Source organism: Notolepis coatsorum, assembly GCF_963971535.1.
Source record: "Notolepis coatsorum genome assembly, chromosome: 10".
Taxonomy (NCBI): domain Eukaryota; kingdom Metazoa; phylum Chordata; class Actinopteri; order Aulopiformes; family Paralepididae; genus Notolepis; species Notolepis coatsorum.
The window spans coordinates 50,858,625-50,885,882 of NC_140174.1; the positions used below are offsets into that span (position 1 = coordinate 50,858,625).

Below are 27,258 nucleotides of genomic sequence, written 5' to 3' on the forward strand. Positions count from 1 at the left end.
CCCTAAGAGATTCAATTAGACGATAGCGATAGTCATTAGTGCCCATGATATACATGCCGATTGCTCCTTATACCATTTTAATGGGACAAAAATAGATTTTTGTCTGCAAGCACCCCCCCCCCCCCCATTACTCACACACACTCTTTCTCTGTGTTGACTATTTCTCTCACATTCATGCATCCAGTTTATCTTCCTTGAGTAGAGAAACCCCGGGTTGCTTTACACAGTGACATAAGTTAGCATTGAGAATGGATGGAATGGTCGACATACAGTGGTAGTATACTGGAAGGTGACCTCCGAGTCTGATTCAGGGATATCCTCTCTGCCGTGTGTCATCATTAAACTGTATCATTCAATATTGCAAGCGTTTTTTCCGCAAGTTCATATTTGTTCCGCCGAACACGCATGACTCAAACCGATGCTCAAATACATGAGCAGGAGCAGTGGAGAGACTTCCAGGTGTCGAGCGGCGTGTGTGATTGGCCGAACTCCAGCCAGCATCATATTCTGTACAGACCATTTTGTAACTCAGCATGTGAGAAACCTTCCCCTCCTCTCCTCTGGCAGGTGGATGATCTTAAGGCCAAGCTGGCTGCCCAGGAGGTGGAGTTGAAACAGAAGAACGAGGATGCTGATGAACTGATCCAGGTACAGAGCAATACGTCCTCCTCTTTAGATCAACCCTCAGGTGGATGATCTATATACAGTAAGCTGTGTCAACGGTAACCACTACTATTATGCACTTTGCTACTAAGGAATCTACCTTGCCTATACTACTACCTTATGCTAATATGTCTTTACTACTATGCACTCAAGACTGTAGCACGTTTGACACTGTTTGACCCTTAGCTGCCAGAGTTGTAGCCTTCTTGCTGACTTGTTGTACACAACTTGTAAGTCGCTTTGGATAAAAGCATCAGCTAAATGGCTGAATGTAAAATGTAATGTAAATGTAAAAGCTCATAACCACCGAAGGTAAATCCTATTTGTAAACCATGTCACCCATACAAAATCATATTGGATGTTTGAAAAGTAAGCCATGGGGCTGATAAACAATTGTATTAACATAGATACATAGATATTTAATAACCACTCTTTCATAGTTGGAAACAAGCCACATCACTGACCCATTGGTAGCCAATCATATTAGTTGTCAATAAGTAAACCATGTCACCGACAACCAATCAAATGAGATATTTGAGAAAAATACGGGTAGCCTAGCTGTCAGATGACCAATCCTGAAGTTGGAAACAAACCCATGTCAGTGATGATTTATGATTCACATATTTCCTGCACGTTGCCTCCAGGTGGTGGGCGTGGAAACGGAGAAGGTGTCCAAGGAGAAGGCGGTGGCTGACGATGAGGAGGAAAAAGTGGCGGCCTTTGCTGTGATCGTCATGGCGAAACAGAGGGACTGTGAGACGGACCTGGCTAAGGCTGAACCTGCTCTCCTAGCAGCACAGGCGGCCCTCGATATTCTTAACAAGGTCTGTTGCTCTCTCTCTCTCTTATCCCCCTCTATTCAATTTCAGCAGTGTTGCTGTAGTCTATCCTGGGTCTAGTCGTGTTACTGTTTGATTTAGCTTATGTACTCAATAGACCGGTGTCCATGCACAGGGCCGTATATAGGAGACAATGTTCAATCACAGGATTTGCCCTGTTCTATTCTAAAAATATATAACGTCTCCTCGATGCCCGGCAGCTGGTTTAAAATCCTGGCATCCCGTGTTGGTTTAGGAGCGACCAGTGGGGTTTCCAAGAATACCCCGGTGTTTAAGAGGTGTTCTCTGTTCAAACATGCAGAACAGACAGTCCAATAACTGCTTAGAGCTTTGGAGGCCCTAATTAGAATTCTCTGTTGGGTTCTCAAAGTCAGGCTCTTCTTTCTTTTGTCTTCCCGCTTTTTTCTCATCCCCCAGTGGACCTGACAGACCAGCCACTGTTCAGACTCAATTCAATTATTCACCCTTTTCTTTCTTAATCTGTTGTTCCCCTGTGTGCTCTGTTTCTCCAGAATAACTTGACAGAGTTGAAGTCGTTCGGCTCCCCGGTGTTGGCGGTGAGCAACGTCCTATCGGCGGTCATGGTGCTGATGGCGCCAGGCGGCAGAGTCCCCAAAGACCGCAGCTGGAAGGCTGCGAAGGTGATGATGGGCAAAGTCGACACCTTCCTGGACTCCCTGGTCAACTTCGACAAGGAGAATATTCCCGAAACATGTCTGAAAGCTATCCAGCCTTACCTAAAGGTTAGCTTCTGAGAATAGTATACATTGATTGTCATTGCTCCTACCAGTAATTCAACTGTTGAGTCTTCTCTCTGTTACTCATAACAGCTAAAACATGACACCTGATCAATGCCAATTAGTTATAAATTAACCCTCCCGATATGTTCGTAAATTGTTACATTATGTTACCAGGTGTGTTACAGTAACCTCTTTAGCCCGAGCGGTCCGCCGGCGCATCATAAATCCATCTCTCCAGACTATGAATAAAGGTTGCGTTTTGTTTTCAAATGTAGCCAAGAGTAAAGACCATAAGCATGCCACAACAGCAGTCATAGTGTATATTTTCAACAATATGTTTGTTTAATGCGGCTGGGTGGCGTAGCGGAGATTGCGCTTGTCACCAATGCAAGAGACTCCGGTATCGAATCCCAGTCTCAGCATTGCCTTCGGCTTGGGCCGGCCGTCGTACTGGCTCATTTGGCAGAGTCAGCGGGTGGAAGTCGATGGGTGGGGATTGGACGTTGTGGACAGCGACCCCTACAGGTCGGTTGGGAGACACCTGCACAGCAGAGACAGGAAGTGGCGAGGGTAGTGTGAGCCTCCCATGCGGTACACCTCGCCAATGAGAGTCCGCGCTGGCAGGCAAAAAGATGTGACAGGCTGCCTCCTCGTGTGCCGGAGGGAACACGTGATGCAAGGCTTCTATCCTCTCTACAACCGACCAGTGGGGGGCATAGTCGAGCAACGTTCAAGACAGGGGAGGGGAGAATTGGATACACGAAATTGGGATGGGAGAAACATTTAAAAATAAGGAGAAAAAGTGGATAAAAAAAAATATATATATGTTTGTTTACCAATAGGTTAAAGTGTTATTAACACATTGGTCACCAAAAACGGCTTACGACGTGTGTTTGCCTGCCATGCGTTGAACGCCAAGAACGGCGAAAGCCGTTTTTGAAATCAATATAAAAAAAATTTGCCATGGCATTCATAATTCATCCAGCCAACCGCCGACCCTGCAGCGGGACCCTGAATGAGATTGCAACGCCTCAATACCGCCGCCTGGTGGATGGTCGGGCAAGTTACACTCTCAAAACCGGAAGTTGTGATCGATGCATCGAGGAAATCCCTCCGGCAGTAATATCTTGCTACGGGACTACAGGCAAACACTGGCGTGCATTTGGATCGCTTCCATAACGCAATAATCGATATGATTTCGGCGTTTATTGCGCCATACAAACCGGAAATGGATCTAGGCGATCGGCATCAAATAATTGGGATATTTTTCTTCCAGTCTCATCGGCGAACGGTAAGAGGACAGTAATGTTATTTTCAGCCCGATTGTGCGTTTCTTTGTTTGCAAACAGTCTGATCAATATATCAACCCATACTACATAAAGCCGTTACTGACGATAAAGGAATTATAGACGACCCCCGCCCCCCCTTTCCTCCACGCATGATGAAGCATAATGTATACCGATCATATACATTTGAATTTTTTTATATAGCATGTAGGGATGTCCCGATCCGATCACGTGATCGGCCCCGATCACGTGATCGGATCGGGACATCCCTACATGCTATATAAAAAAATTCAAATGTATATGATCGGTATACATTATGCTTTTCAGATGATCGGGATCGGTATTTTCTTAAAAAAAAATTGATGGGAGTAAAAAAATATATTTTATTTGATTCAACAAACATGACCATGTGCACGTCTTAAACTCATACTGAGGCCTTAGTTTTGGTTTTAAATGACATATCATCATTCATTTATTTATTGTCACACAGAGCAGAAGAATTTGCCAAAACAAATGCATTTCCTTTTATTTACACCGTCACCGACAGTGACATATGCCGAAAATAGCAGACCTCACAACGTGTTGCTCCCGCAAGTAAACACGGCAGGTTATGTCCACCTGATGACTCGGAGCAGCTAGACAAAATGTCAGAAGTTTGGAAGCATTTTAAAATTGAAACCAAAGCCAGTCCAATATAGCCAGTTGCAATGTTTGCAAGGCGGACGTTCCACGTGCATTTAAAGTTATGTGACTAGAGCGAGCGATTATTCGTCGGCGTTTCAGACCAAAATGGAGCAAATCATTACGTAAGTCGAACACTGTGAATGTATACTAAATGCGCAAAAAAGATTGAAACTTTGAATATTTCTCGTATGGTGAATGTAATGCTAGCCGCCGCGCTCGACTGGGGTTATATGATAGCGTCAATATATGAGCTACCTTGCAGCTAGCGTCAGCGTTACCTAACCATTAGCTAGTGCTGGCTTTAAAGTCAATGTTAGCTTGCTTGGTATCCAACGCTAGCTCGGCAGACAGTGAATTGTAATGTATAGCTACGTGCCTAGCTAGCGTTAGCTAAAAGAGCCCTTCCAGTGAATCTTTAATGACTCTCTGCAAGCTAACTAAGCTTGTGTCGTTCGCTAACAAGCTAACTGGCGTGAGGCACTTAGGCTAGGTAACATTAGCTAGCTATTAATAAACCAGATAACGTTAGCTAGCAATCTTTCTTTACCACAATATAATTTTATGTTCTTTACCTGTAACGTTATTTCACACTCCCGTTTTTTCATCAGTCTCTTGTTGTGAAACTGAACTACGATTTAAAATTATTGTAATCTAGTTGACGTGGTCATGATTTAAGAATGGTTGTTGTTGTTTTTGTTGTTGTTGCTACTGCTGCTGGAGATGTGAACGGAGGGGCTTTGTCTCGCTTCGCCAGTTTCTGAAAAAAATTCGTCAAATTGGTTACTAATGTGAAAGATCGGATCGGGAAAGATCGGTATCGAAACATACTCAAAATCACATGATCGGGATCGGATCGGGAGCAAAAAAACGCGATCGGGACATCCCTAATAGCGTGTATAGGAAAGAAACGGCAATCGATAATCGATAATAATATGCGTTTGGGCCTATAACTAGCGTTTTTGGAACTACAGCAGAAAAGCTTATAAACATACTTATATTCAAGACGGTATTAACACAACAATGTATGAATGAAAAAATATAACGTTCCCACATCCGGAACGATAGATAATCGATGTTGAATGGGCCATAGTAATGTCAATATAGCAATACAATTTAAAAAGTTATAGCCCTGCAAAGAAGGTAAACATCTCCATAGGCTTTCAACGGTGGCAGTCAAAGTACAATGGCTGGCAGTCGATGTGTTAATAAAATATAATTTTTTTTTAAATGCATTTATTTTAGGGCTGTCACGATTCGTCTGCATTGTCGACGAGTACGTCGATTTGCATATTCATGATCGACATGTCGTATTGTTAAATATGCCTTTTGTGGTGGAAATGGCAGACGTTCAAAGTCATAACATGCGCAACGTGTAATCTAACTAATGCGCAGTGAATCACGTTCAAAATAGAATTAACTTCTCTTAGACCACTATTCGTAATTCTGCCTAGAGCCAGGACTCGGACAGTCACATACTGTAACTTCCGTGTTTCGCTCCAGCTGGAAGCGAGGGGCTGAGCCTGGCTGACCCACACTTTACAGTTTAGAAGCAGCTTGGCAGCTCTTCAGCCCTGTGTTCTATAGCCTGTGATAACTCCTCTTGGGAGTTGGGCTGTTTCTATGTAAACTCCACGAGCAACGGGTCCAATAAATGCGTCTTTAACATGCTTTATATCCTCACCATTCCTGTATGCCCGTTGCAGTTAAAAACCTTCTTAACTAACGTTAGCTGCTATGGCTAATTAAGCTAAGCTAGCTCACACAGGCACAGGAGAAATCAGTTTCATGGAGTTCTAATAGTGAGGAAGGGGGGGTCTCTCTCTCCCTCTCTCTTTCTCTCTGTACGATCAATGATGATGATCAATGAAGTAGCCAAAATGTACACTATAAAAACGAACTTGATTTGATGATAATAAATATTTCACTTCATTAGCAAAAATATTGTAACATCATTAAGTCTGCTATAAGCTATTATCCATCTTGTGTGTGTGTGCATACATTTACTATATGCTTGATTGATTGATTGATTGATTGATTGAAAAGTTTATTAACAGATTGCAGAATGGGTACAGTACAGTACAGCTCAATACATACAATTGTTAAGAGGATGCAGACCTGAGAAAGACTTTTGTCTTGTTTCCATCAGGGTCCCCCATTTTCAATTCATCATATTGCTACTCTTTTTCACATGGATTAGGCTAATTAGCTTTAACAATCCTGATTCCTGAGCCTATTTTATTCAAAAGGAAGATATTGATTTAAATATGTATAGCCTATATATAAAAAATACATTTTAATCTTATCTCCTGTGTGGCACAAGCACTACCATAGCATGGAGTGGAGAGATAACACACAATACATATAATAATTCATGGAAATATACTAAAAAGCTATTTATGGCCGGTAATAATGTCTCTGGCTGGTAGTTTTTTTAATCTAAAGCTAAAAAGGATGAGGATACTCATTAAACATTTTGAAATATTCAATTGAAATAGATTTTTCTGGTAAATTAATGGGTAATAATGATTACTCGACTAATCGATAAAATAATCAACTGATTAATCGATAACAAATCAGTTAATTTTTTTATTTATTTACAAGCGATTATCCACCATTTTGAATTTGCGTCGCAATTTGGTTTGTAGTCATATGAGGAGAGGACATCCAGAGCTCTCAATGATCATTGAAATTTCCAAAAACTACATTACACAGCTCATACCAGCTTCCTGCAAGCAAATGACTTGTGGCTGATTTCTTTTATTTCTCTTATTTTTTCGGATTATCTACCACAAAACTGAACGTTATTGGCATATTGGAGCGCAGTTAGTGTGTCTACCTTCTGTGAACGTTTAGCAACCATCCACGTTGTAATCCGATTAAAAGTGGCGGACCTATACTGACTGTATTTACAGTAGATTTCATTCACGGTTCTTGCTGCACGCCTGGTGATACTAAATCCAAATTGAACGTTGCCATTTGAAAGAGCCCCGATCCATAGATATGCGAGTTGGCTATAATAAGGTAATTTATAGGCCTGATATTCTATATTCTATAATAATATTTCAAATTGCATGTGTCCGGATGGCAGAATTCAGTACTGTATCTACAAAACATTCTGTTTAATCATCTTCCCTTTATTAATTTGCTTAGATTTTTTGTACACGTGATCTCAAGAAGGTGCTGAACGAGCTCAGTTTTTCATGTCTGGTCATTTTTAGCATGGTGTTATTCCCCATCAAAGATGCAAAGAAAAATCATAATTTATATGCTCCTTTGTTTCATCACAATTTACTCAAGCCTAGTAACAGACACAATATTTCTGACACTGGAAATACATTCCCTGAGATCCATAGATGTCCCTAGATACCAATAACATGCAAATGGACCTTGTCGAAATGGAGCAATCTTCCATTTACTTAGGTATGTATTTTTAGGCGGATTTTCAGAAAAATAGGGCTCCGGGCAGGTTAAAAACCACCTCCCAGCAGGCATTATACACATTTTAACCCCCATTCATTTTATGTGTTATTTAATTTAACCTTACTTACCAACTAGTCACTCATCTACAACAATGATATGAACTAGGGATGTTCGGTATTGGCTTTTTTACTGATATCCGATATACCGATATTGTCCAACTCTTAATTTCCGATACCGATATCAACCGATACCGATATATGCGGGGTTTCCCCCCCAAAAAACGGAATAATTTCAGGTAATTAACATTACATTTCTCTTGTCGTGGAATTAACACAACATTATGCATACTTTTGACAATAAATAAAATAAGAATTTGTTTTTACTTGCTTGCCTGGGTAAATAAAGGTTAAATAAATGTAAAAAATATATATATATATAATTATTTTTTAAACCGATACAGATCATTTCCGATATTACATTTTTATGCCAATATCGGCCGATAATATCAGTAGGCCGATAATATCGGACATCCCTAATATGAACTCGTTTTAGTTTCTACTTGCATACAGCGAACCACAAGGTAACATGTTAGCTATTGATGTTAACGTTAGCAACGTACAAAGCTAACATTACGCAATGTTAGCAACGCAACGTTAGCAACACAACGTTAGCAACGCAACATTAACAACGTAGCAAAGTACGTTAGCCAGGCTAATGACCAAACGTCCTCTTTTGCCCGGACATGTCCTCTTTTCACGCCCTGTCCGGGGCATCCGGGGGTTTTTATAAATTCATGAAAATGTCTGGGTTTCATTGTTTTTCAGTTTCAGTTTCACGGCACTTTGCAAGCATCTGAAGGCTCGGGCTGCATCTTTCGCTGAACATATAATTAACCGATTAACCGAATTAAAGCGCTATTTGTTGCCGTTTGAATGCAATTTTGCTCGACAAAATCCATAACTTGGTTCTCGAGTTACATGCCGGTATGTCAGGCTTGCAACTTTTTCCGGCGCACGCGTCAGATTATCACCCCGGACTCCCGAGGCTGTCAATTATCCGCCGATTGCGAAAATGATTGGTCAGCGGTGTAACTTATAGCCAACAATGAGTGTAGCTTTCCAGTGATATCCCACGTGGGGATGTGCGAATCAGGGATCTAGGTGAAAATTGACAAGCGAAGACAGCAAGTGATAAAAATTCCGAATGAATTTACTTGGATGAGGAAATGGAGAGATGGAGATCTTTTTTCTTGGCACACGGTTTACCCAGATGTCTCTAGAAGACTCAATTTGGACCTGTACTAGAAAGGACTTCAGGCTATGGATTTGCTGTGTTTTCCAGCTTATACAAAAAATATATATATATTATTTTGGAATATTGCAACTACTACACAAAAACGTGAGTACACAAGTTCAAGTTCAACTCAAGTTCAGCCCTATGTTACTCATTAGCACTAAAAGTGCTTTGTCTTTATTGTGTAAGAAACTTCAGAATGTTATATTTCAAAGGAGACCAGGCGTATGCATGTGCTATAAGCATAAAGTATAAAGATAAGCTTTGCAAAAAAGGTATGCAGTCCTCAAGTTCAAGTAAAAAAATTGCCGCTTTTCTGGGCGCATTTTATGTGGTTAAATTTGGGATATTGCAACCACTACAGAAAAATATGAGTACACAAGTTCAAGTTCAACTCAAGTTCAGACCTATGCTACTCTATTTCATTAGCACTAAAAGTGATTTTCCATTTTTGCATTAGTAACTTCAGAATATTATCTCTCAAAAGAGACCAGGCTTATGCATGTGCTATAAGCATAACGTATAAAGATAAGCTTTGAAAAAAAGTATGGAGTCCTCAAGTTCAAGGCAAAAAAATATCTGCTTTTCTGGGTGCATGAACATCAATGAGGTTGAGGTTAAAACAATAAGGCATCTTTGAGTAAACTTTGAGTAGATATTCAAGATTCAAGAGGTTTATTCATCACATACACAAGACATATAGTGAAACAAAGGTGGCCATGCCCGCTTCGATTGGTCAAAGTATCATTAACACATTGGACGCCAGAGGTTGCTGTGGGCGTATGGCCGTTTGTGCCAGAGCTGTAATGCAATGGGGGTAGATGCCGGTGTTTGTAGTGCTAAAACTATATTAAATATTATAGCTATGGATTTAATAACAACGTCGATTGTCAGTGAGTTTCTTCCGGTCAACATGCAAAAAACTGATAATTTTTTTCCGTTTTATACCGTGGTGAATATGAATAGTTCTAGAGTGATTCTGTGTAATCCCAGGGAACTCCGCCAAACAGCGCTTTACTGCATTCCACTATAAATCGTGCCACTCCTCGCCTGGATCAATAATCATCCTGAAATCAACGCTAGATTATCGGTATTATGTTTCATCATCGATGCATGAAAGGGGGGGGGGAAGCCGGCCCTCCGTGCTTTGATTGCAACCAACGGGACACAGCCCACACACACACCACAGACACATGCTGCGATCACGGGGAAAAAATTATCGGATCAACGCAAGATTGATAATATATAGTCCTTACCTTGTCTATGATGTGCTGCAAAAAGAATAATCCAATTATCTGATCCCCATTCTAAATACTGGTCGCGATCGTGTGTCCAACGTTATCCACCAAAGAAAATGAACGGGGGGGCAGGGACCCTCGTTGATGCCATCCCTATAAGCGCTTGTCTTGCTGGAGTGTTTAGACCCCGCCTGCACGCTGCAGCTCGGCCAGGAAAACAAACCACATCGTTTCAAATGGAGTGCAATAGCGGCCGCAAGGCGTTAGGCGGCGGTATCGGACTGTTGCGGTCTCAGACAGAGTGCCACACAGTCCTACAGCATAGCAGGATGAATTATGAATGGAAATAGCGAATAAAAGAAATAACGATCCAATAACGAGTTTACTCGTTGTTGGCAGAATTCGATTGGCAGGCTATAACGAGTTAACTAGTTTTTGGCGGCCATTGTCTTAAGTATCTCAGGGGGCAACAGAACTTGGAAGCAATCGTCTGGCAATCCGGAGATTCCCGGTTTGATTCCCGCTCCTCAGCGTGTCGATGTGTCCTTGAGCAAGACACTTAACCTAATTGCTTCCGATGAGCAGGTTGGCACCTTGCATGGTTGCCACCGTCGGTGTGTGAATGTGTGAGTGAATGGGTAAAATGTGAGTAACAAATTGTAAAACGCTTTGGATAAAAGCGCTATATAAAAAAGCAGCCATTTACCATTTACCATCTCGAGGCTGGGGCCAGCATGTCCTCTTATTTGGAAATCAAAATATGGTCACCCTAAGTTACACTGCACACCTAGTAACATGCTATCCATAGGCTATAGCTAAAGATTACACAGGGAAGCCACGCCGTTATTAGACTCTGTGGCTTGTTTGTGTTCTTGATAATATAGGGGTTGGCAACCTTTTTGACAGTAAGACCTATTTCTCCAGATAAAAAAATAAAGAATGCCTACCTTGGGAGCCACAATTTATGAAAACACTACATATTAATTTGAAAGATGAAAAAGATGTGTTCCAGGCTGTATTTACAATATAGAAACAGTCCAGACAGAAACAGAAACAGTCCATTTATGTCACCAATATGTAATAGGCAGCACAAAATCTGGTGAGGACAGGATAGAAAGCAATGGTTCTCATTTTGATATGAAAGCCTGCTTACAAATCCAACTAAAAAAGATAATTAGCAGTTAATGCAATTTATTTAGCTGCATACAGTGCAGAAGGGTGGCATTCATTCCAGGCTGCATTTACAAAAGAGAAACCATTATAGTCCACATTTCAGCACCACAGGTCACATCCAAACTGGAGAGAGAGGCACCCTTGTTCACCTTGAGTGTGGTTACACGCACATTGATATTGCAATATTATTCAGGATACTCAAGTATTCCATCTTTGATATGGTGCATGTAAACACATCCCGTTTACAAGCACAATGTACAAACACATCCCAGGCCAACCATACTATGAGAAAAATGAATTGGAATATGCTAAATGTTACCTGGGATAGAGCTCAGACATGTACATGTCTGTCCTCTCTGCTTCCAGAAATATTTTCTCTCTGTCTGTAGCCTCTGGCAATTAAGATTAGTCACAATGATTTTACAGTGCAACACATGGCTCTCTGAGACTGTGAAACATGTATTTATAGTGCACAAGACCATAACCATAGATTATTTTGGCAAGCACAAAATAAATCAATTCAACTGTTTTACGATCCTGATTTTCTATGATGCACCGTAGAATTACTGTAGCTAATTTTGAATTCTCACCAGAGGCTATCAATATGAACAAAAAAAAACACTTAGTCATAGGGGGCAGGCATGTCTGAGCTCTATAATGACGCATATAAAGACCATATCCTGTCTATTGTTGGGTTTTGCAGTCGTGTAAGTTCCATTTCTATGGTATTATTCTCCATTATTCTGTGCACTCTTATACCCGTATAGGGGGATATTCGTGATCCGGATTATGAAGATGCTATACACCCTATCCCAACTAAGACCTTCACCAGGATATTAGCTGCAGTAGTATCTGGAATTTTGTGCGAACATAAACATCTTCATTATTTCTGTTCCCCAAGGACCCAGATTTCAAGCCAGAGCTGGTGGCTTCCAAGTCTAATGCGGCTGCAGGCCTTTGCTCCTGGGTCATAAACATCATCACGTTCTATGAGGTGTTCTGCGATGTAGAGCCCAAGAGAAATGCTCTGACTAAGTCCAACTCAGAGCTGGCCACTGCCCAGGAGAAACTCACCAAGATCAAGGCCAAGATCAATGTAAGACAAACCACACAAACACCAAACAAACACAAACACCCACATTTGGAACGAGATCCCATTCCACATCAGAGCAATAACCTCCATCTCACATTTCAAACAGGCCTACAAACAACATCTGATGCTAGAACACATCTGTAATCACTGATCCGACTCTTTCCTAGGTCTTAATTTTGTTGATACTGTCGATTTGTATTGACTGCTATGACTGCATGTTTGTCCTTGCTGTCCACAATGACTATAATGCAATGTCTTTGTCAGGATTATATGATTGTATGTAGTGCAACTGCCTATTTGTTTTGTATTTAAATTATTGTTTCATGTGCTGCAGAACAGGAACCTGCTGAAAAACGGTTTGTAACTGAGTCAGGACAGTTTAAATGCACATTGTGAAATGTCTTTTTTACCCTTTCCTGTATAAATAAAGAAATGAAAGACCCCTCCTACTGTGAAACAACTGATAACGTGCACATGTTACGTATGAAGGCATTCTTTAATAATGAATGAATGGGTGCATTTCTGTAGTGCTTTTCTAGTACGAGCACAGAAAGCACTTTACAATGGAATGGCTGCATACATTTTTCAGTATGTGTGGCCTCATTGGGAATTTAACCCTTAACCCTAGCAGTTTTGATGCCATGCATAGTCAACATGCAATACAGTGCAATGCATTATAGTCATACTGCATCGAGTATGATCTTTACCTAAGTGTTATGATACTATATGTGATATTATATTTCATTATGAAAAAACTTCATAACATGACATTATGCCCATCTACAGTATGCACAATGATATGCACATTGTAATCATACATATCATGCAATATGATTGTGTTTAAGATGAATTATGATTAGAATGCATTATAGACAGGTGTTGCATAGAAGCTGTCACCATATTATATTCAGTTACAGTGCAGCGCGTCAAGCATTACTGATTAGTTGAGGCGGCATTTCTGGCTATATGCGGACTATGCGATTGCATAGCCACCAGGGGCCACTTGTGCCTTAACTATCTGCTAGCTAGCAGAATGTGGCTTTGCCAGGAAACATGGCGCACAAGAAAATATTAATAATAGTTAAGCTATGAGAATGGCGCTGCAACGTCCGGCTGCCTTTCTGTTCGCTCCGTCGAGACTGTGCTTACTTTTGTTAATATTTATAGTTTTTAGAGTTTTGTTTGTACCAACTGTTGGTGCATTTAATGTGTATGACCGTCAGTCACTCATAGACATTGGATTACGGGAAATTTACCAACTGGATTACTCACTGGACCAGCTTTCCGAACCGCAACAATGGCCTGAAGAAATTCTCCGGAGATTAGGACCAGATCCTTTGTTCCTTGATCCCAGGAACAGAGGAACCAGACGGCGTGGGAAGAGAGCTGGGATCCGTAACAGGCTGAGATCCAGACGCCACCGAACACCATTGCCCAGTATATTGCTAGCCAATGTACAATCAATTGACAATAAACTGGATGACATCCGAGCAAGGATTCAATACCAAAGAGACGTTAGGGACTGCAACGTTCTCTGCTTCACCGAAACGTGGCTCACGCCGGAGGTTCCAGACCACGCAATTCAACCAGCCGATCACTTCTTTATCCATCGCAAGGATCGGACAACAGAGTCCGGTAAACAACGTGGAGGAGGTATTGCCTTCATGTTTAACAAAAATTGGAGCGATCCAACTAACGTGAAGGAATTATCCAACCACTGCTGCCCAGACCTGGAGTATATAACCATCAAGTGCCGTCCTTTCTTCCTCCCGAGGGAGTTAACGGCGATCATCCTGGTCGGAGTGTATATTCCACCGCAAGCCAGCAACAACGTCGCGCTCTCCAGACTCCACGACGAGGTAAATAGAATACAAGCGACGAACGTTAACGCCGCCATTTTGGTGCTGGGAGATTTCAATAGCGCCAATCTGAGAAAGGTATTACCTGACTTCTATCAGCATGTGACTTGCAACACCAGAGGCGGTAACATCCTAGATCACTGTTACACGCAATTTAAAGGTGGCTACAAGGCTCATTCTGATAGTGGCTTTGGTAAATCAGATCACGCGTCAATCTTTCTTTCACCAAAGTACAAACAGAGAATAAAAAGTACTCCTGTAGTCTCGCGAGAGGTGCAGAAATGGGATTTGACGTCAGAGGAGACGCTCCGGTCTGTGTTTCACTGCACAGACTGGAATGTGTTCCGCGACACAGATAACATTAATGTCTACACGGAAACAGTGCTGGACTATGTTTGTACTAGGGTGGAAGAAACAATCCCCACTACCAAAATGAGAGTTTACCCAAATCAAAAACCCTGGGTAGACAAATCCGTCCGTGAAGCTCTGAGAGAGCGCACCAAAGCATACAACGACGGCCTAGTGGCAGGCAACATGAATGACCACAAGGTGGCGCGATACAACGTAAGGAGGACAGTGTCAGAGGCCAAACGGCGCTACAGGGATAAAATTGAACTCCAGTTTGAACAAGCTGACTCTAGAGCTATGTGGCAGGGGCTCAAAACGATGACAGACTACAAAGGCGCCTCCCTCAAACTGAACAGTGACATCTCCTTAGCAAATGACCTCAATGCCTTCTATGCGAGGTTTGATGCTGGTAATAACAACACCAGCTCACAAGCCACGGCAATGGGGGGGGGGGGGGTCGGCTGCTGATGGAGGCGCAGTGTTCAGGGTAACAGAGCATGAGGTGAGGCGGACCTTTAAAAAAGTGAATATCAGGAAGGCAGCAGGTCCGGACGGCATCCCCGGCCGCGTCCTAAAAGTCTGTGCCGACCAACTGGCCCCAGTATTCACTGACATAATTAACCTGTCCTTAGAACAGGCTGTCATCCCCACCTGCCTGAAGAAGTCCACTATTATCCCTGTACCCAAAAAATCCAAGCCTGCTTGCCTCAACGACTACCGCCCTGTAGCTCTCACCTCCATAGCCATGAAGTGCTTTGAGAAGCTAGTAAAGGGCTACATCTGCTCCTCCCTCCCCATCAACATGGACCCCCTGCAATTTGCATACCGCCCCAACAGGTCCACGGAGGACGCCATAGCCCATGTGCTGCACACAGCAGCATCACACCTGGACAAGAGGCAGGGGAACTATGTGAGAATGCTATTCATCGACTACAGCTCGGCATTCAATACCATAGTCCCCTCCATACTCATAGCCAAGCTCAGGGACCTGGGCTTGAACTATGACCTCTGCCAGTGGGTCTTGGACTTCCTGACTGGCAGACCCCAGGTGGTGAGAGCAGGCAACTGCACCTCCTCATCCATCACCCTCAACATAGGGGCCCCCCAGGGCTGTGTTCTGAGTCCCCTCCTCTACTCCCTGTACACACACGACTGTGTGGCTCAGCGGAGTAGCAATACAATCATCAAATTTGCTGACGACACAGTGGTGGTGGGCCTGATCTCTGCCAACGACGAGAGGGCCTACCTGGAAGAGGTCAAGGTCCTGGCGGGATGGTGCCAGGAAAACAGCCTCTCCCTGAACGTCAGCAAAACAAAGGAGATGATTGTGGACTTCAGGAGGTCGGGGGTCAAGGACTACAGCCCCCTCAGCATCGACGGGGCACCGGTTGAGAGAGTCAACAGCTTTAAGTACCTCGGAGCCTACATATCCGAGGACTTGACATGGACCACACACATTGACAGTGTTGTGAAGAAGGCACGACAACGCCTCTACTTCCTCAGGCGCCTAAGGAAGTTCCAAGTCAGTCAGAAGATCCTTAAGAACTTCTACTCATGTACAATAGAGAGCATCTTGACCGGCAACATCACCTCCTGGTTTGGGAATAGCACTGCACAAGACCGAAGCAGACTACAAAGAGTGACACGTTCAGCCGAACGCACAATTGGAGGGGGGCTCCCCACCCTCCAGAACATTTACAACAAGCGTTGCAAGGGCAAGGCTAAGAGAATCATTAAAGACTCCAGTCACCCGAACAACTGCCTCTTTGAACTGCTGCGGTCAGGCAAGCGATACCGGAGTCTCAAGGCGAGCACAGAAAGACTCAGAAGAAGCTTCTATCCCCAGGCCATCAGGCTGCTAAACGAACAATGAATGAACACTACACAACAACAACCACCAAACGCACATAGCACACACATCCACACGCACACACTCACTTTAAACAAACACACTGTAGCACCCACTCCACACACTTTATAGCACACACCCACTTTAAACAAACACACTGTAGCACCCACTCCCCACACTTTATATTTATTGATGAAGGATTGCACTACAACTCGTACACCTTACTGTAAATTGTACCTAAATTGTACCTCATCCCATTTCTGCTTTGCACTATATAGTACTGTACATTAGTACACTGCATAGTATTGTATATTATATGGTAACTCAGAACATTGTACATATGTCTATACCGAACACTGTGACCTCATTTTCTTCTTCTAAATTACATGCTATACTATGTTATTTGATACTATCTTGTCTAGCACAGTCTCTGGAGCGTAACAGTAAGAAGCATTTTGTATGAAAGTATTCTGTACTTCTGTATGACAACTATTAAAGAAACTGGAAACTGGAAACTGGCTAGTTAACTTGATACTGTAGCACTGCAGCCATCTTAAGATGGGAGCCCCTAAACAAGATTTTGCATAGGGCCCCTACAAATTAAGAAACGGCTCTTGAGAGAACAATTTGTTGCCACAAGGATGTTTCATAAGATGAGATAGGAGAAGTTGCATAGGTTTCGGGAGGTACTGTACTGTTTCTCCACCGCATGGGTCCACCTGCTGACATATCTGTCAATATCTACATATGTAAACAGAGTTTATGTGCACAGTGAGCGTGAATACACGTGTGATACAATTCACAGAGCTACAGTATACTATACTGTGTAGGAAATGTATATGTGATATGAAGAGATAAACAGATGTCTACATAGAGAAATATGTGAAAGTACATATAGAATATTGGATATGAATATAATAGGAAAATAAAATAATGAAATAAAATAATAATAATAATAATAATAATAATAATAATAATAATAATAATAATAATAATAATAATAATAATAATAATAATAATAATAATAATAATAATAATAATAATAATAATAATAATAATAATAATAAAAGTGTTTCATAAGCAATACTGTATTTGGCAGAAAGTGAAGTGTAAGCTAAAGTGAGGATATTAATTATTTTCTCAGGCTTTGAGTGACAGCATGTGCATTATGAGCTCCGCTGAAAATGATACAGTGCCAGTATTTCATCAATATAAAGCCGGCGTAAGTGCCATTAGAGGCTTTTACTGTTCATTAATTTAAAACCACATCCGTCAATTTAAAAACCGTATCAATAATATAACAATAGCTGTAAATAATTGCTGCTCAGTAGAGTTTGACGTCCGGGGCTGTCAGTAAGCAGCACAGCGTGGCAGAGCCCTCTCAGGACGTTGCCACAGCATGGCTGCTTACATCCAACCGTGCAGAGTTTAGAGTTAAAGAGCGCTTAATAAGATCCGGCATGACTTTTTACCCCTGTCATTTTTCAGGCTTCTCTGCCGGTTTGGCTGAGCGGAGAGTGGGTGCGGCGCCAAGGGGAATTAGAAATCCTCAAACTAATCTACTGAACCTGTGTCCCTCTCTGCCGATTAATCCTGTTTGTCCTTGTGCTAATTGCTTCCATATGGCAAATAAATCCATAGTGGGGGATTGATAACTTCTTTTTTTATTTTTTATATTTATAAACTTTGTTTAATCTGGAGAGCTTTAGCTTAGTGCTTGTTCTCTGTCTTGTAGTTGTGACCAGTCGTTTGGCTCCTTTGAAGAGTGCTTTCTTTCTCTGTGCCGTTTCCCAATAAGTGCCAATCGTTCTCTGTTTCTCTCTTCTGTGTGTGTGTGTGTGTGTGTGTGTGTGTGTGTGTGTGTGTGTGTGTGTGTGTGTGTGTGTGTGTGTGTGTGTGTGTGTGTGTGTGTGTGTGTGTGTGTGTGTGTGTGTGTGTGTGTGTGTGTGTGTGTGTGTGTGTGTGTGTGTGTGTGTGTGTGTGTGTGTGTGTGTGTGTGTGTGTGTGTGTGTGTGTGTGTGTGTGTGTGTGTGTGTGTGTGTGTGTGTGTGTGTGTGTGTGTGTGTGTGTGTGTGTGTGTGTGTGTGTGTGTGTGTGTGTGTGTGTGTGTGTTCCGTCCCAGAAACTTGATCAGAACCTGGCCAAACTAACTGCCAAGTTTGAGAAAGCCACTGCTGACAAGCTGAAGTGCCAACAGGAGGCAGAATCTACAGGTCAAACCATCTCCCTGGCCAACCGTCTGGTTAGTGGTCCAATGTCAGTCACACTGACATACTGTACACACACACTCAGAGACACACTCAGAGACACACACACACACACACACACACCTACACACACACACACACGCACACCTACACACACACACACACACACACACACACACACACACACACACACACACACACACACACACACACACACACACAGTATTTACAAATACACAGGCAAGCACATTTCTCTCTCTCTCCCCACCCATTCTTTCTCACAATCTCTCTCCCTTTCTCTCAGACAGATGTACAGTATGTGTACACACATACATACTTATGTTGACACTCACTCGATCACACACATACACATAGTACACATACATATACATATACAAGATCTCCCAGACACCCGCACACACACGCACTCGCACACACACACTCACTCACTCACTTATTCAGTTGCAGGCGTTAAATCCCCTGCTGACAGTAGCAAACTGAAGAGATAAGTGTTGACACTGTTAGTATGATAATCCAAATTATTCACAGGGTTATTCAAGAAGACTGACAGGGCCGTGCAAGGATCAACGGCTAGAGTGCGGCCCCTAGTCTCAATCAAAAAATTGAATCATTATTGCGGTCATGGTGGTTTGCTCTATACACACAGTTAATTTTCTGAGACGTCACCATGGTGGTCTGGAATGGACCGACCGCAAGTTTCTTATCCGATTTCCCTCCAGGTTTAGTTTCTATTAAACTGGATTTGCAGTTACATTACACACCGTTATTTATTTATTTCCCCAGTAAACCAACACTGATGTTTTTTAGTTCAGGTTAATATTGCGCCGTTCTATCATACTTAAAGGGGAGCTACGCCCAATTTCGGAATCCATACATGTTATTCCTCTGGTCTAAGGCTGTACACAAATATTTGTGAAACCAGAGAGTGCTAAAACTCAAACTTGTGATGTCATCAAGTATAAAGTCTGAAGTTGCTCCATAGACAATGAATTGGGAAAGATTTTATAGGTGACACTGAGAGCATTGATTATATGGGTACATTTTTTTTTTCAGAAGTGAGAATGCTGGTACCATGGGGAGGTGTAGTCTGACGTCACTGGTTGTTCCACCCGTATAGGGATTTATCATTGGGAAATGGATTATCGGCTATTCTAACAATTCTGCCGCATGGAAATTGAAAAGCTTTCCATTTTTCACAAAATGAGTTCCCTTCTATCACTAACATTATTGTTTAAGCATTTTTGGTTGAAATAAAATGTGGCTTTGTTTTTTTTATGATGAATTGCGAATATTTTCATGTTGAGCTATAGATTGTGGATGAATAAGCACAGAAAGGTACACCATGCAAATGTTATTGCTTTATTTGTTTTAAACGAGACGATTTAGAAATGGGCAATGGGGAAATACATTGCGTTGGACAGAGGGTGGAACACGAAAAACGGCAATGACGTAACCACTACACCTCCCTATAGAATACAACTAATTTGGAGAAAAGAAAAAAATATTCTGTGGCTCCACAACATCAGTCTCCCATTCATTGTCTATGGAGCAGCTCCATACTTGATGACATCACACATTTGATTCTTACTTCCCTGGTTTCTGGCTTTGGGGGAGAGTAGCTCATGTTCACAAATATTGATTGAACTGTCTTAGACATGTAGCCATGGAAATAACATATTAGAATGTTTTAATTTGAGTGGTGTTCCCCTTTAAGGAGAATGAAATATCTCACTCCTAATCTCCATGCATTCGATTTTATTTCACCAACGTTTCAGCTAAAAGCTTTTTTCTACCTACCAATTCTCCCCAAGTATTTTTGCTTTTGCCAGTAATCAGCAGCACCTGCTGAGCTGTATTTACGTGGGTGTGTTTCTGCACTGTGTGTAGCACCATTCTATTACATCACCAGTGGAAACTAGTGTTCTGCTGTGGTGGTGCCAGAGGTGAAGAAAGTATGGAAATAATTGTATATTTCTAGAGTAAAAGTACTGTTACTTAAGTCTATAAAATGACTAAATTCAAAGCAAAGGAGTAGCAATAAAAAAAGTACTTAGTTACCTTCAAATTAAAACTATAAAGATTTGAGCGTTTGCTACCATCCCCCAATTTTGTCATCATGCCATTTCCCTTCATGGTTGTTGCGCTGCCCTACTGTTGGTCTGGGGAGGGTGTATACTACCACATGCTGCCCTGCTGTCGGTTAGGTAGGGTGTAGACTACCACATGCTGCCCTACTGTCGGTCTGGGGAGGGTGTAGACTACCACATGCTGCCCTACTGTCGGTCTGGGGAAGGTGTAGACTACCACATGCTGCCCTACTGTCGGTCTGGGGAGGGTGTAGACTACGACATGCTGCCCTACTGTCGGTCTGGGAAGGGTGTAGACTACCACATATTGCCCTACTGTCGGTCTGGGGAGGGTGTAGACTACGACATATTGCCCTACTGTCGGCCCCGGGAGGGTGTAGACTACGACATATTGCCCTACTGTCGGCCCCGGGAGGGTGTAGACTACGACATATTGCCCTACTGTTGGCCCCGGGAGGGTGTAGACTACCACATGCCTCCTCCGATACATGTGGAGTCAGAGTTTAACTGGGAGAGTGTAACACGTGACACAATCCCCTCCCCGCTGAACAGGCGCCCCAACCAACCAGTAGTCACCCCACTGGCTTCACACCGGCTTCACACCGGCTTCACACCGGCTTCACACCGGCTTCACACCGGCTTCACACTGGCTTCACACCGGCTTCACACCGGCAATTGTGTTTGTAGGGATGACTGAGCAAGCCAGAAATACCGCTGCTGGGAATTGAACCCGGGTCTCTGCAGTGGTAGGCGAGGACTTATACCGTGACTGTGTTTTACTGTACTCAGTACTCTTATGACCAAACATTTTCTCAAGTAAAAGTAGAAGCATACTTGTAAAAGAATTTTTTTTTCCAAATGTTGTTTTACAGACACAGAAAAACAGTACTCAATTACAAGTTACAACTAGAGTAAATATAATCAGTTACTTTCCACCTCTGGGTAATCACAGGTAGGAGGTCTGGTGTCGGAGAACGTGCGCTGGGGAGAGGCGGTGGGGAGGTTCAAGAAGCAGATGAGTACGCTGTGTGGAGACACCCTCCTCATCACGGCCTTCGTCTCCTACCTGGGCTACTTCACCAGACACTACCGACACCAGCTCATGGACAACTCCTGGAGACCCTACCTCAGTCAGCTGGAGGTGGGCTCACACACACACACACACACACACACACACACACACACACACACACACACACACACACACACACACACACACACACACACACACACACACACACACACACACACACACACACACACACACACACACACACACTGTTTTCTTGATCCTCCAATCACAACTGTTCCCTTGGACAAAGATTGGAGGATCAAGAAAAGAGGGAGGAGCTTGAGGTCAATTGATCTGGCTCCCGCAGGTTAATTTCTCTTTTTATCACACATATAGATGGGTTTCTCATCCACGTCAGACTGTGTGCGTGCATCAAGGAGGCAAACATTTACGTAATCCTGGTCAGAACAATGGGACAGACTACAATACATTTCCATTTGTTAGCCATGCTAGCGATCTAAACAATCAATCCATGCCAAAGCTAGATATGTAAGGGGTAGGTAGGGGGCAACTCAGTCACGTGATTCAGCAGGTATTGAGTATAAACAAGAAACCCGTCTATACTCACAGAACTTTAATAGAATAGAAGAAATGGCCTTGGCAACAAATGGTAACAAATCAACTCTTTCATGCTCCAAATTAATACTGATTTCACAGACAACCATGTTAGGTGTAAAAGACAAATGACCACTTGATAATGCAGATTTGCAGATACATTCCTATGTTCCATACCCCGCTTATATGTATGTACCTTTTTTCTCTCTAACTACCGTCCACCAGGTGCCCATTCCGGTGACCCCTGACCTCGACCCCCTGACCATGTTGATGGACGACGCCGACATCGCCATGTGGCAGAACGAGGGTCTTCCTGCCGACAGGATGTCCACGGAGAACGCCACTATACTCACCTCCTGCCAGCGCTGGCCGCTCATGGTGGACCCGCAGCTGCAAGGCATCAAGTGGATCAAGACCAAATATGGAGACGACCTGCGTGTCATACGCATCGGACAGAGAGGGTGAGACCCACGTTCTCGGATGATGTTAAGATTTGATTTTGATTTTATTAAGGATCCCCATTAGCTGGTGCCATAGCAACCAGCTAGTCTTCCTGGGGTCCACACAAAAAACATACAAAAACAATTATTGTTGCAAAACAAAATTATTAAAAGTCAGTACTCAACACACAATGCATAATGAAGCTAACAAATAAGATAGCTAAAATTACATCCGAGCAAAGAAACAGAAAACAAAAATACTTTACAGTGTTAAATACAATTTAAGATTATGTTTTAAAGTTTGTTTACTGTAAATGCAGCAGAGGTTTTGAGGATCTAAAAATAAAATATCTCCTTAAAGCGTTGGTTTTTGGACCTGGTAATTCAAGCTGCCCATTACTAGTATAATCACTCTGAGTGCATACTACTATATGCACTCAGAGTGTAACACTCAAGTTTGACACTATTTGATGAACAACGCCACTTACCCTTAGCTGCCAGAGATGTACCCCTCCTGCTGACTTGTTGTTCGAGTCTCTTTGGATAAAAGCATCAGCTAAATGATTAAATGTAAATGTAAATGTGAGATGACATGGCCTTGGACTGAGAGTTGACTGGATGTTGAGATTCTGATTGTTCTTCTGCTAGTTATCTGGATGCCATAGAGAGAGCGCTGGCAGCTGGTGACGTGGTTCTGATAGAGAACTTGGAGGAGGCGGTGGATCCGGTTCTGGGGCCTCTACTGGGCCGGGAGACCATCAAGAAGGGCAGGTGAGAGAGAGAGAGAGAGACTCGTCGCACTTTTAAAACTGTACCATCGTTCATCTAATTAACATACTGTACCTATCGGTATCTCAGTCACAGTGATTTTGTCTTTGGGGGTATCCAAGAATTCCTTCTTATAAAACGTTTCCCCTTCTCATCAGGTACATAAAGATTGGAGACAAGGAGTGCGAGTACAACCCCAGCTTCCGGCTGATCCTGCACACCAAGCTAGCCAGCCCCCACTACCAGCCAGAGCTGCAGGCACAGTGTACCCTGATGAACTTCACTGTGACCCGCGACGGCCTGGAGGACCAGCTGCTGGCCACCGTGGTCAGCATGGAGAGGCCTGACCTGGAGGAACTCAAGGTAATGATGGGTGAGGATAGCTAGAGTAGAATGGAATAGAATAGAACAGAATAGACTCCAGCTGTGTGTGTGTGTGTGTGTGTGTGTATGTGTGTGTGTGTGTGTGTGTGTGTGTGTGTGTGTGTGTGTGTGTGTGTGTGTGTGTGTGTGTGTGTGTGTGTGTGTGTGTGTGTGTGTGTGTGTGTGTGTGTGTGTGTGCATGCGTGCGTAGGTGTGTGTGTGGTTTGATTTGATTGATTGATTGATTGATTGATTGATTATTTAATCTTTTATTTATGTCATGCACCCAAAGTGCCCAATCATCATGGGCTTATAAGACACCAAAGATATTGTTGCAGTGTTCCATTATTACATTGCATTACATTTAATTGCATTACTTAAATACAGATTGCAGCTCAGTCTTAAAGGTATTCTGCCTTCTCTCCCAAGCTTGGCAAATACTATAACTGCTATAAGGAAAACCCTCTTCCTGAAGCACAACTCAAGTTTTTCATATCCAATCCCCGCTCAAGAAAATCAATATAAATGGAGGACATTTTACAAAAAAGTACATCCCTCATGTCCTCGTAGACAGGACAGTAAAACAAAAACATGAACCTCATTCTCAATTTTGCCTATAGCTCACACACCAAACAAAGTCTGTCCTCCTCCGGGGTGCCATTAAACTGTCTCTAGGGCTGGTAATGTCCCTGGCCGTATCTGTGCACATAGGGATCTTTGTCTTTTGTTTAAATTATACTTCACATAAGGCTCTACACTGTAACTATTCTTTACGAGACAATAAGTTCATAATTTTTGTTTATACCATACTGTAACTGAGGGGTACAATTCCCTGACTGTATTACTAGATATGATACTTACTACCACTACCTTTGTACTTAATATTCGGCCACCCAGTACTCGGCATAAATATATTATGATGAACACTGTCACGTAGATGAAACGGATCCAACACAAATGTACGAACTAGAAATAGGTCTTTATTTCTACACAGCGATGGTGTGTAGAGCAAGCACTTAATCAAATCAATCACATTTATGAATGGGAATTAGTATGCACTTTTATGGCAAGAGTATTCGTCGGTATATCAATAGAGAATGTCCAATCTCTGAAGGCGCAGGTGGTACATATACGACCTGGAATAGTTAAGGAAAAGCAGCAATGATACTTTAATGATTATAGACTGGATACACTAGGGGGGGGGGTTAATCCGGTCGCTTGTAAGCCGACAGGAGTAGGAAGGGGGGGGGGGGTAGAGTCCGGCTGCCTCATCCGGCCAAGGGTATCCCAGGTGAACCCACTGTAGTGCCGTTCAATGCGCCGGCGATCCTTGGACCACAGATGAAAGCAGGTGGACTCTTTGTGGGCCGGCGTCCTCCGGTCCACGGAGGAGAGACGTGAAGCGACCTCGTCTTGCAGAGCGTCTCCTCACCTTGCGTCCTCTCCAGGGGGGGGGGTTCCAACACACGGCAGTGTCGGGGGTCTTTATCCATGGAATAATCAACGTATACAAAGCATAATCCGTGCCGGGGAAGGCGGGCTGTCGTCGGTAGAATAATCCGGTATACAGGTCCACTCGCTCGTCGGCTCTGGGGCTCCTCGGGTGCAGCTTCACGTGGGGTCAACCACCCTGGATAAGCAGCCAGTTCTCTGCCCGAAACGATGGGGTACTGACTACGGTAGTATTCTCACCGCACGAAGCACTATATATTAACAGACTATTATTAGCTTAATAGACTACGTCCAACTCGACGATATAGTGCCAAATATGACTATTCAAATATTAATATACACGATGTCTCAATACCGATGGTAAGCCGAACTTGGCCTTACTCCCACACGTGGCGTCGCGGGGAGGCTTTACGTCTGTGACTCTATTGGAGGGTAAGAAACTGGACTGAAAAGAAAGTCCTACTTTAGTAGCGCAGTATATATACGCACTATGAACAAATAGTCCCATTAGTGGTGCGGTAGCCAGATTCCTACGCGGAACTAGGACTTGTTCGTACATGTTGAGCGGTACGTTTGAACTGGGTCTGAGGGGTATGGCAGCCTGGCACCAAGGTCTCGACCAATAGTAGAATGGAGACTATTATGGGATGTTCAGTAGGCTAGAATGGATATTCAATGCATATTGTACAAGGAATATACAAGGGATATCAAGGAATATTAGAGAATATACAAATACAATTAAATATATATATATAAATAAATATATATATTCGGTTTAATCTGGCCCTTCACAACACCATACTGTATATCAACAGGAAAATAAATGCTAAATTGTTCCCATAAAATAAGGATTTCAAGTCATTAGCCCAAGGATGACCATGTGAAATGTCCCAATTAAATATAGTTTTAATGAGCCTCTGATCAGACATCTTCACAAGTCTATTCCAAAGCCGAACCATTTGACATTCATGTCTGATGTTTGGAGGTTCCCATCCCATAGGCCAAAACTGAAGTAAATTTATGGACTCACAAAAAGGATTGTGTGTGTGTGTGTGTGTGTGTGTGTGTGTGTGTGTGTGTGTGTGTGTGTGTGTGTGTGTGTGTGTGTGTGTGTGTGTGTGTGTGTGTGTGTGTGTGTGTGTGTGTGTGTGTGTGTGTGTGTGTGTGTGTGTGTGTGTGTGTGTGTGTGTGTGTGTGTGTGTGTGTGTGTGTGTGTGTGTGTGTGTGTGTTGTGTGTGTGTGTGTGTGTGTGTGCGTGTGTGTCTGCGTGTGTGTGTCCAGGCTGCAGACTAGCCCTCCCAGCTCAGGTCAGGGCTGTCGCCACATGAGTTATTGAAGCGACGTATGGCACTTGGTATAAAGCAGTGCCTGAATCATGCCATACTAGCACACCTCAGGGGGATGAGTCTATAGCTGCATGTGCTCCTTGGCTGCACCAGCTCTTTGCACGGAGGGTGAGAGTCATTGCTCATGATAGAGATGAGTTTGGACCTCATCCTCTCCTCTGCCACAGCCACCAGAGTGTCCAGTCTCTGTGACAGAGCTGGCCTTTATGATCAGTTTGTTGAGCCTGCTGGCCTCCTCCCCCCAGGAGCACACAACAGCAAAGAAGACTACACTGACCACAACAGACATGGTGGAACATGCACAGTAGCCCGTTGCAGATGTTAAATGACCTCAAGAGCAGTCTGCTCTGTCCTTTCTCGTAAGATAAGATAATGTTAGAAATCTGTGTTTCAGCCTGGTCGTCGATCATTATCAGCCTCTGTCCGTGCCATCTCTGCCGTCTGTGTTGTGTTTTCTTCACT

The 27,258-nt window shown here is 43.0% G+C and overlaps 1 protein-coding gene across 1 annotated transcript in view; it reads left to right on the plus strand.

The window, feature by feature from the left end:
- dnah9 (dynein, axonemal, heavy chain 9) overlaps positions 1-27,258 on the plus strand; it is a gene marked incomplete at its 5' end in the record, with an annotated part of 366,889 nt that overhangs the window by 218,728 nt on the left and 120,903 nt on the right. Inside the window, 9 exon segments of the mRNA XM_084323040.1 lie at positions 568-648; positions 1,308-1,487; positions 2,015-2,245; positions 12,238-12,432; positions 18,608-18,731; positions 21,757-21,941; positions 22,653-22,888; positions 23,516-23,638; positions 23,794-23,998. Of these exon segments, the coding sequence (XP_084179166.1) occupies positions 568-648; positions 1,308-1,487; positions 2,015-2,245; positions 12,238-12,432; positions 18,608-18,731; positions 21,757-21,941; positions 22,653-22,888; positions 23,516-23,638; positions 23,794-23,998 (1,560 nt within the window).